Genomic DNA, 10,325 nt, shown 5'->3' on the forward strand with positions numbered 1-10,325 from the left:
CAGTTGTCAGCTCAGTGTGCCCCAGGGGTGGGGCCAGCAAAGCAGGCTGGGGATTGAACCCCTGGCCCTTGTGCCTGCTTGCAGGCGCTTTAATCTGCTGAGTTATTTGGCCGGCCCCTGCAAGATATTTTTTTGCAATAGGGTGTCACCAAGCTGCCCAGGTAGATTTGAATTTGTCATCCTCCTGCCTCAGTCTCCCAGAGTTCTGGGACAACAGGCATGTACCATCCCACCCCAGCTGAAATATTCAGTATGCTGCCTCTGTGTGAAATTCTATTATAAAAAGTTGTGTTTAGCCAGGTGTGGTGGAGAAAGCTTGTAATCCCAGTATTTGGGAAGCCAAGGCAGGAGGCTAGCCATGAATTCGAGGCCGGCCTGAACTATATAGTAAGATCTTGTCTTTAAAAAAAAAAAAAAAAAGTTGTTTTTACATCAGCTCAAATACCAACTCTATTAGGAAGCTTCCCAGACCCCTATTTCCAGCTCTCAAGGTAAATGTGAAGCCTGGACCTTTCTTGGGCTCTGGCTCCAGATGGATTCTTTTAACTGATTAGCTCTTGCTGGATTTCGATAGCTTAGACAGAAAAGATTTGCAAGAACAAGGCCATCCAAATCCCAGGCCTCACATGCAGTAGGTCCTTGCGTGTGCAGAGGGTCTGTTTCACACAGACTACTGCCTCGCTGTCCCATGGCTTCTGACTCCAGAGGTCTGGGAATTTGCGTTCCCAACTTGCCAGATGCTGTTAGTGCTAGTGGCCAGGGACCCCACCTGGAACTTCCCCTGCTTAGAGGAAGGGGGAATAGAACAACCAGTGGGCATACAAAGGAGAAGAAATCAGAGGAGGGAGAAAGAAATAGATGTTGGGAAGTACTTATTTTTCTTATTCTGATTAGAGTTATTTTATTATGGATTTTATTTTTTTAATTAAAAAATCTTTTATTTATTTGGTACAAGGTCTTGCTATGCAGCTCACTCATAGTGATCCTCCTCTTTCAGCTTTCCCAGTGCTGGGATTATAGGTGTGTGCCATCACGCCTGGTCTCCATGGCTGGCTCAGTGCGCCCCAGGGCAGGCCTGGTGGAGGGGAGCAAACCTAGGTCCCTGTGCTTGCTTAAGCAGGCGCTTAGTCTGCTGAGCTATATCACTGGCCCTATTATGGATAATTTTAAATGTAAACAAAAGGAGGAAAAGATAATATAATGATTCTCTGTGAACTTTCATCCAGCCTCAAGTTATGAGGAGTGCCCTCCACACCAAATATAGACAGCCTCATATTTCAACATTTCCATAGGTTTTTTTTTTTTTTTTTGGGTAATAATTTCTACAACCGTATTTCACTGAATGGAAATAACAGTCATTTGGATTGATACCTTGGGTAACATGAGCCAGGAAAGTAGGTCTCTCTGAGGAGGTGATGGTCATTTTGCAGTGGTATTTATTGAGTAACTACTCCATGCTAGGCACTGTTTCAGGAGTTAAGGGTCCCTGGGAGATAGATGTTTTAGCAAAGGCTTAAATGAAGGAGCAAGCCAGAGTGTGGATCTGTGGGGAAGAGCAGTGCCAGCAGAGAAAGCGGCAGGTGTAAAGGTCCTGAGACACAACTGTGTGTGAGGATAAACCGGAAGCCAGTGTGGCTGGAGTGAAGAAGGCTGGGGGAGAGAGGGTGTTGAGATCAGCCAGGTTTGGTAGCACCTTGTGTACTCTGGTGAGGACTTGGTCTCGGGCATTGGCTAAGTGTGACAAAGCCATTTTAGGGCAGGGGAGTGGTACAAGAGGTAGTAGCGCTGCAAAGCTGAGATTTCTTTCTGTCATGCTTAGGCTGCTTCACCAGGGGTAGAGCCCTGCCTGGTGCACTGTAGTAGCTCAGCATTTTTGCACAATAGAGCATGTCAGCACACCGGGAGCTGCATTTGAGTTTTTAATGTTTCATGTGTGGATGTGTCATGAGGTATTGTAGTCTTCATCTGTTGGGTGATGTCATTTGGCTTTTTTTTTTTTTTTTTCATTTACGTATTGGGTACAGTATCTCACTACGCAGCTTGGATTTGTGGTGATCCTCCTGCTTTCAGCCTCCCCAGCACTGGGATTACAGGGTTGTGAGACACCAAGACCAGACTCATTTGTTGACTCAGTGCATCCCGGAGGTGGGGCTGGTGCCCCATGCAGGGCCAAGGATCAAACCCTGGGCCCTGCGCTTGCCAAAGCCGGCACTTAGTCCACTGAGCTATCTTGCCAGCTCTCTCTCTCTTTTTTTTTTTTTTTTTTGGCGGAACCAGGGATTGAACTCAGGCCCTTGTGTTTGCCAGGGAAGTGCTTATTCCACTGAGCCATCTCCCCGGCCCCATCTCATTTGGTTTCTTTTTTTTTTTTTAATATTTATTTATTTTTATTTATTACATTTATTTATTGTGTGGGTGTGTGGCCAGCTCAGCCCACCAGGGGGCGGGGCTGGCTGGCATGTGGTGCTGGGGATCGAACCGCGGTCCCTGTGCTTCGTCAAGCTTGATTCAAGTAGGTGCTTTAGACCACTGAGCCATCTCTCCAGCCCCTCATTTGGTTTCTTATAGACTTGTTTCAAGCACTGTGCGAGATAAATGTGTATTATGGTGCTCTTAGCACACTGAGAAAGTGCTTTATAGGTGTTAGCAATTATCATTACTGTACTATCATGGGCATGCAAAGGAGACAAGATGGAGGTGGGCGGCAGTCTCAGGCGACCCACACTGCAGAGGAGCAGCAGGACCTCTCGGGCTTCTCACCTGGTTCCTCCTGCTTGCAGCTCTACTGAGAAGAACTGCTGTGTGCGACAGCTCTATATTGACTTCCGCAAGGACCTGGGATGGAAGTGGATCCACGAGCCCAAGGGCTACCATGCCAACTTTTGCCTGGGGCCCTGCCCCTACATTTGGAGCTTGGACACACAGTACAGCAAGGTGGGTCTGGTCCACGGGCTGCGGGAAATCAGCACCAGGAATGTAAAATCAGAGATGTGTTGGTGGTAGGGTAGGAAGAAAGAGACAGAGAGATGGAGGGGAGGACAAAGAGGCGGAGATGGAGAGAGACTGGCTAAGCCGGGACACTGTGCCTGCCACCTGCCAAGGAGGTCTCTGTGGAGGCTGGTTCCCCCTTGACCCATCTGGCCTTTCCTCAGGTCCTGGCCCTGTACAACCAGCACAACCCAGGCGCGTCGGCGGCGCCGTGCTGCGTGCCACAGGCGCTGGAGCCGCTGCCCATCGTGTACTACGTGGGCCGCAAAGCCAAGGTGGAGCAGCTCTCCAACATGATCGTGCGCTCCTGCAAGTGCAGCTGAGGCCCCGCCCCCGCCCCGCCCGCCCCGCCCCGCCCCGGCAGGTCCGGCCCCGCCCCCGTCGGGGGCTGTATTTAAGGACACCTGTGCCCCAAGCTCACCTGGGGGGCCGATTAAAGGTGAAAGAGAATTGCGTGTCTCCTTGTCATTGGGTGCCTGAGTTTCCCTCCTTGACGTTGCTTCTCTGTCTCTTGACATCTCTACCTTCCCTCCCTCCCCCCTTAATTAGTCCAAATCATTTAAACACTTATTGAGCATGTGCTGGTTCTGCAGGCTCCGGGAGGTGCAGAGTAAGTGATGAGTCTCTTATTTACCCGGCAGTCTGAGCACTTTTCAGAGCCTTATATTAATGAACTAATTAAATCTTGGCAACCCTGAGACTCAGGGACTCTGATAATACCCTTTTCACAGGGATTGAAATGGTAACCTGGACAGATAAAGTAGACGTTCCTGGAACCACTGAGAACTGACTTTCTGAGCTGGGGAGTCAGAGCAAAACCTGATGGTGGGGTGGTTAGCGATGTGTAGGCAGCAAGCTGGGAGGAGGGGAGACATCTAGGAGCAAGTGTCCTGTAAGAGTTGCAGGAAGCCAGGAAGGGCGCCCCTAAGGGAGAACAGGGGTGGGGGGCCGAGTTCTGGGTAGGAGGAGGAACAAAGCTAGAATAGGAAGTGTGACCAGCTTGGGATGTTCTACAGCCAGCAAGAAAAAGCCAGCCTCATTGGAAGAGCTGAGCAGAGGAAGGGTGTTGGGAGCTGAGTCAGTGTAACACTCCCAGGCCAGAGAGGAATAACAATTCTGCCTGCCAGGTGTGTCGTCGCCCTTGCTCCCTGCATTCACCCCACAGCCCAGCAAAGCAGGAGTTGGCAAGCTGCCACCCACTGCCCTGTTTTTTTGTAAATAAAGTGATACTGAAGCACAGCCACATGCCTTCATCTACCTATTGTCTGTAGCTGTGCTACTGCTTCAGCAGCAGAGTTGAGGCAGTGTGCAGAGTCAATACTGTCTGGTCTTTTATAGAAAAAGCTTCCCGAATCCTATTGTAGTTTACAGAGGGGAATACTGAGGCACAGAGGTTCGAGCAGTTGTTCAGTGAAGACATGGCAGAGCTGGGATTTGGACCCAGCTAGCTGGAGCTGAGGGTCCATAGTGCACTTTGAAGTCCTGTGCTGGGACTAGGCCTCTGAGGAGGAGGGAGCCACAGCAGGGCTGTGAGCAGGAAGGCATGAGGTGCCTTAGCAGTTCCCCAGGCTCATCCTCAGCTAGTGACTGAGAGCAGACAATGGGGGTGAGAGAGGCTGTAGGGAAGCAGGTGTCCAGGTAAGAAATAACAATGGCCCGGCCAGGGTAAGTTGTCTGATCTCTTCTCAACTACTGTAGTTCTGCCTGTGAATGCTCTCCTGCTTCTGCTGTCTGTGGCCTCTGAGTTTCCGCTCTTCTCTGGGCTTTCAACTTCCCCCTTCTCTTCCTGCTGTTCCTCCGGCCCACAGCCCGTGGCTTGCTCCCCTGCCTGGGACTCTCCTGGGAGGTAGGCTGGTGTGAGTGGAGAGCGTCTGTTGCTGGTGGGCTGAGCACTTGTTGGCAGCGGGGTGAGGCCCTTTCGGCCTTTCCCTAGGTCGGGGTGCCATGAAGGGTTGAGCTGGGGTGGGCCAGGGAAGAAGCTCACTTTGCAAGGACATGCCATTACTATCACCAGCCTTATATATGGATACAAACTGAAACACACTGCTATGGACGGGAGTCACTGCAGCCCCATGAGGATGTGGGACAAGGACGCAGCACGTGGGCGAACATGCACACGTGCACATACACACCGTACAGAGGCTACAACACGGACGGTGCCCCAAACCACATCAACACACAGTCCTCTCAGCTGAAATAGATGCACAGACTCCCTGCAGGACCTGGGACACACGGACCATGATGCCTGGCAGCAGTCACAGTCCACACACACACAGAATCGGAGTGTCACCCCATCACACCATCAGCCAGGCTATGGGCCTTCAAACTTTGAAACTGTCACACAAATATATTCCATAGGGTCATGGCCACCACATACCAGACATGGATTCAGACAGTGTCACACAGGACACGTCACAGCATTAGAACCCCATCAGGAAATAGATCCCACACACACACCGTTACACAAACATCCTCTCTGGGGTCATGGTCGTTGTGTGATGCGTCACAGTCCCAACCAAACACAGAGGTTTGACACATTGCAATTACAGGCTGCCAGCAGGTCATACCCACTGTCCTATATATCACTCCCACCACCACTTTTAGCCTCAGGAGTTCCACAGAACTGTGACCCACAGCCCCAGACAGACACACCTCCCAGGATCACTGTGGCCCTGAGGCTGGGTGAGGCCTGAGGACAAGTGCTGGCACCACAGGGCAGCCTCCCCTTCGAGTGACACAGCCCGCCCACCTGCTGAGGCTCCCAGCCCTGCTGAGCTGGCATGGATCCCAAGGGCAGCAGCAGGGGAAATGCAGAGTGTGTGCTCTGTTTCGGCCAGGTCCTGCCACCCTGGCACCCGGATCGCTGGGTGGCCTGGTCGTCAGGACACGTCTGCCTCACGGTGTCCACAGGGGTAGGAGTTGGGGTGCATTCACTACTTAGGCCCCGCCCCACCCCGCCAGCAGCCTGAGCCATTGGGGGAAGTCGTGGGGGGAGCCTGGGTTCCGGCTGGAGCCTGGGTTTCCCGTCCAGCCTCCATAGCAGGAAGTAGACAAGAGGCCAATGTAGGCCTTTCAGCCCCCTCCCAGATGGACAGACAAACCTGAGGAGGGGTAGACCTGAGAGAAGGGGAGGGGCCGGGGTGCACAAGGAACCTCCTTTCCCCTAAATCTGTGGACATTAGGAGTGCTGGTGTGTTGCTTCTAGTGTGAATATTGAGGTGTTCAGCATGTGTGTTTGCAGCTTTGGGGGTAGTGCTCTCTGGCGTGGGTGTTGTGCTCTTAACACCCAATTGGATGGCACTGTCAGTGGGGCTGTGTTCCCAGCACGTGTTTGGCCGTTTTTGGTTTTCTGTGTTTCTGCTAGACAGGCAGGGGTACTTTCTGTGGATTCTAGCACTGTTCAACTGCTGAGTCAGTATGTACCAGTGGGTTGCACATCCATGATGCACCAAGTATCTAAATTTTTCTCAACATCTTTTCCGTTATGCTCTTGGCATAAATTTGTGCTTTCTTAGTGTATGTCTGACTTGAAATGTGTTTCTGGTTTTTTGTTTTGGTAATTTAGGGAAAGGTCTACAGGGTGTTCAGGGTCTCACTACTAGATAGGACTCGCAGCGATCCGCCTGTTTACAGCCTCCCAAGAGCTAGGATTACAGGCGTGCACCACCACAGCATCTCAATTGCTGTCTCAGTGCACCCCAGGGGCAGGGCTGGCACGGCAGATCTGGGGATCAAACGCCCAGCCCCTGCGCCTGCTTGCAGGTGCTTTAATTTGCAGAGCTATTTGGCTGGCCCTTCTGTGTGTTTACGGGTGTGTGAGAAAGATGTTTCCCAGGAGGTATTATTTTCTTCCCTGTGAATCGTCATGGTGCATGTGTGTTGCCAGTGTTTGTGTGTCTGTAGGTGAGTTGTTTCTTGGTTGCTGCTTTTGGGGTGGTGGTGGTGCTGCTGGGATTGAACCAAGGCCTCACACAGACCAGGCGAGCACCGGGCCATTCAGCGGCACCCTACGCCCTCGGTTTCGTGATCAGTGCTTGCACTGCTGGTATGCCGAGTGCTTTTGTTTCCCACATCTGTGTGGTGTTTTACTGGCATGCTCACTGTGGTTCTCCCAGCATGTGTATGACAGGCTGGATTTCTAGGTGTGGCCTGTGTGTGTGTCTACCCCAGGACTGTTTTCAACCCATGTGGGTGTTTTGCAGCAGGAGTCTCGCTGGTGTCCCCACCTACAGCCTAGTGTCTTCATTGTGTAACGAACTACATGGGCCATCTCTGAGGACACTGGAGGTAGGTGTAGGGCTGTGTTGTGTGCCGGTATCTTCAGGGAAGTGGAACCTTATGTGTCTTCTGTGCTAAGTGAGTGGAGGCTGTGTCTGTGGCATCTCTTGCTGCCTGGTGCCACGCTGGCTTAGGGCTGGCTGTGGCAGCAGGCAGGGCAGGGGCTGTGGTGGGCACTGGCCTTGCGCCCAGCCTCGGTATAAATATCCTCAGGCTGCCAGCGGCTGTGTTTACTCGGCCCCAGGCTGGGGGCGGCAGCAACCCAGCAGGTCCTGGGGGCGGGGGTGACCAGGCCACAGCACAGACATTTCCTTCTGGTCAGACAGGCCCAGTCTTGTTGTCCCCTCCCAGGTGGAGGCGAGGCGATGACCCCTCATTCTGGGCTCCCAGGGGCCACCAGTGGAGCTCTGCGCTGGATGTCCCAGATGGCCTTCCCCCAGTCTGGGAGACAGAGATGGCAGCAGTGAGGACAGGAAAAAATGAGGGCTAAGGCAAGGGGAGGAGGGAGAGCCGGATGGGAAACAGGGTTACTAAGGCAGTGGCTGGAGCAGAGGCGAGAAATGACAAGGACAGAAGAGTGAGAGTAGGGACAGTGGGCAGAGGCCCTGGGAAACTGAGGGAGAAGCAAGGGCTTGGGAGCTCAGGAACAGGCAGATAGAGTCCTGACAGCCAGAGGTGGAGAAGAGACCAGAACGGGAACATGGCACAGAGGCAGAGGATCAAAAGGAAATAGGGAGAAGCAAAAGACAGTGAGGGACAGGCAGAGAAAGGAGCCGAGGGAGGAGGAGCTGGCTCAGCTCTGGCAGGATGCACAGAGGTGTGGGACAAGGGGGTGGGGTGGCAGCCAGCAACACGCTGCCAGGGCCACAACACAGCAGACAAGGGAGGCGGGGGCTGGTTGCACTCAGAGGGGCCCTTTTTCAGCTGGGCCTTCCCCCTTGATTCAGCCTCTCCAGCCACCCCAACCCCAGAACTGTGGGGGCTGCTTGGAGACTGCACCCAGGGGGTGTGCCTCTCCGTGTCTGTCTCCACCTCCCTTCCTGTCTCCTCATCTAATCCCTGTCCCTGTGGCGGGCTCCACCCCTGTCTCAGCTACAGACACTCCGTCTCAGCCATCTGACTAACCCTGATTCTGACTCAATTGCTATGCCTCTCATCTCTTAAAAAGTTACATAACCGAATTTATGTATGGCAAAGTTTACAATAAACAATTTAATGACTGAATGAAAGACCGGTCAGAAGAGCATATCACCAATAACTGACAGCTGTTCCCGGGGTCACAAATGTGAGTATCTGAGGTAAATGTCCTCAATCCTGGAGATCTGTCCAGACCATCTTCAGCCCCAGGCTGTATCCTGCTCTGGTACCTGGAGTCAGCAGTATCGAATGTTTCTCTTCCCAGGACAGTGGCGACCCAGCACCAGCAGCTGAGCACTGACTGACACGAGATGGCTTGGTCCCACCTGGCAGCATGCTAGCCATCCTCCTAAACACTTGCCACCTCTTAAGTCCTCCCATCTCTGTCCCTCTGCCCCTGTCCAGCTCAGCGTGGCCTCACATCTGACATGCCTGCTCATAGAGGTTTGTAGCACTTGGTTCTCATCCCAGGTGAGCCTCTGAGGCCAAGAGGCCTCGGGAAGCACGTCTCTGCCAGGGCCTCCCGTGGCACCTGGGAAACAGTGTTGATGGCCTCTAGCTTGAGAGCTGTTAGAGCCCGCCTCATGGTGTCAGGCTTCTCTCTCTGGCCTAGCACAGGATGGAGCTGCTCTGCACTTGAAGCTTTCACTATGTAATAATCCCTCCAGCTGTGCATCCCTCTGTCTCCTTCCAGCTTTCACTTGCCTGTCTGGTTTTGATTCCAGTTGACTGAGGGGCAGAGTCCAGGCCTGGGGTCATTCAGGAGGTGCTTCTGAATGTTCTTCAGGCATGGACAGGGCAGGATGCCACTGTCTGTCTCACAGGGCTGAGGGGTTTCAGGGCCCAGCTTTGCCTCCCCCCTGCCCAGTGGCCACCACCTTCTGTGTCTGCTGGGAGAGTAGGGCCCTGCGCAGGGCATGGGAAGGTGGGACGCCTGGGTTCCCACAGGCCATGGCTGAGTCACAGGCAGCCATCTGGCTCCCATTAGCCTGGGGCGGCAGGGGGCTCAGTGGGGCGGGCCCTGTGGCTGGCTGGGGCAGGGATGCTGGGGCAGCCTGTGTGTGGGATGACTCAGGACCCATGATAACAGCTTGCACACATTTGGGGAGAGTAAACAGGAGAGGAGAGGAGAGGGAAGCAGGCAGAGGAAGTGAAGGAAGGGAAAACTGGGTGGGTGGGGGGCTGGTGGAGAGCCCCCCTTCTCTGCCCCTCCCTACACCTGAGCTGGTAGCCCCGTGATCCCCAGTTATGCTTCAATCCAGCCCTTCTGGGTACCTCCTGCTTGCAGTGAGGCTGCATTATTCAGCAGTCAGGGTTCTGCTGCCCACAGCAGTGAGGCCTGGGGAGGGAGATGGAAACCCAGAGAGATAAAGCTGAGACAGAGGGGGGAGATGAAGTGTACAGGCAGAAAGTACAGGCCCAGAGAACAAAGCAGAAGGTGAGGTAGGAATGCAAGGGGCTGCTGCTGAGTGCAGGACAGTGGCACAGACACAGGCAGAGGTGACAAAGACCGAGGTAGCCAGGAGCAAGGGAAGCGCTGCCCTGGGTCCCAGCTGCAGCCACCCTGAAATCAGCTGGCTAGTTCCAGCCATGACAGGATTTGCTGGCTGGTCTTGGTCAAGGAGGGGACGTTTATCCTGGACTGGAAATGCTGTAGGGACACAGAAGGGGGACAGAGGAAGACAGAGGGAGAATGAACTGGGGAGCAGAGTGGCCAGACACTGGGAAAGGGAAAAGGAGAGAGGCAGTGAGACAGAAGAAACCCAAAAGGACAGCAAGAAAAAAATAAAAGCTAGTGGGAAAGAGGGCAAGAGAAAGGGGAGGCTTTGTAAACAGGTGGTGGTGGTGTCTCAGAGGAGACCAGACCCAGGGAGGATAGGGTCTCGTGTGTGTGTGTGTGTGTGTGTGTGTGTGTGTGTGTG

The 10,325-nt window shown here is 53.5% G+C and overlaps 1 protein-coding gene across 1 annotated transcript in view; it reads left to right on the forward strand.

Moving 5' to 3' along the window:
* Positions 1 to 3,430, forward strand: part of Tgfb1 (transforming growth factor beta 1) — a 13,851-nt gene extending 10,421 nt beyond the window's left edge. Inside the window, exons 6-7 of the mRNA XM_004648472.2 lie at positions 2,781 to 2,934; positions 3,153 to 3,430. Of these exons, the coding sequence (XP_004648529.1) occupies positions 2,781 to 2,934; positions 3,153 to 3,311 (313 nt within the window). The 3' untranslated portion in view covers positions 3,312 to 3,430. The remainder of the gene's footprint in view (positions 1 to 2,780; positions 2,935 to 3,152) is intronic.
* The last annotated feature ends 6,895 nt before the right edge of the window (positions 3,431 to 10,325 follow it).

This window comes from Octodon degus, unplaced genomic scaffold (assembly GCF_000260255.1).
Source record: "Octodon degus isolate 3935 unplaced genomic scaffold, OctDeg1.0 scaffold00418, whole genome shotgun sequence".
NCBI classification, from domain to species: domain Eukaryota; kingdom Metazoa; phylum Chordata; class Mammalia; order Rodentia; family Octodontidae; genus Octodon; species Octodon degus.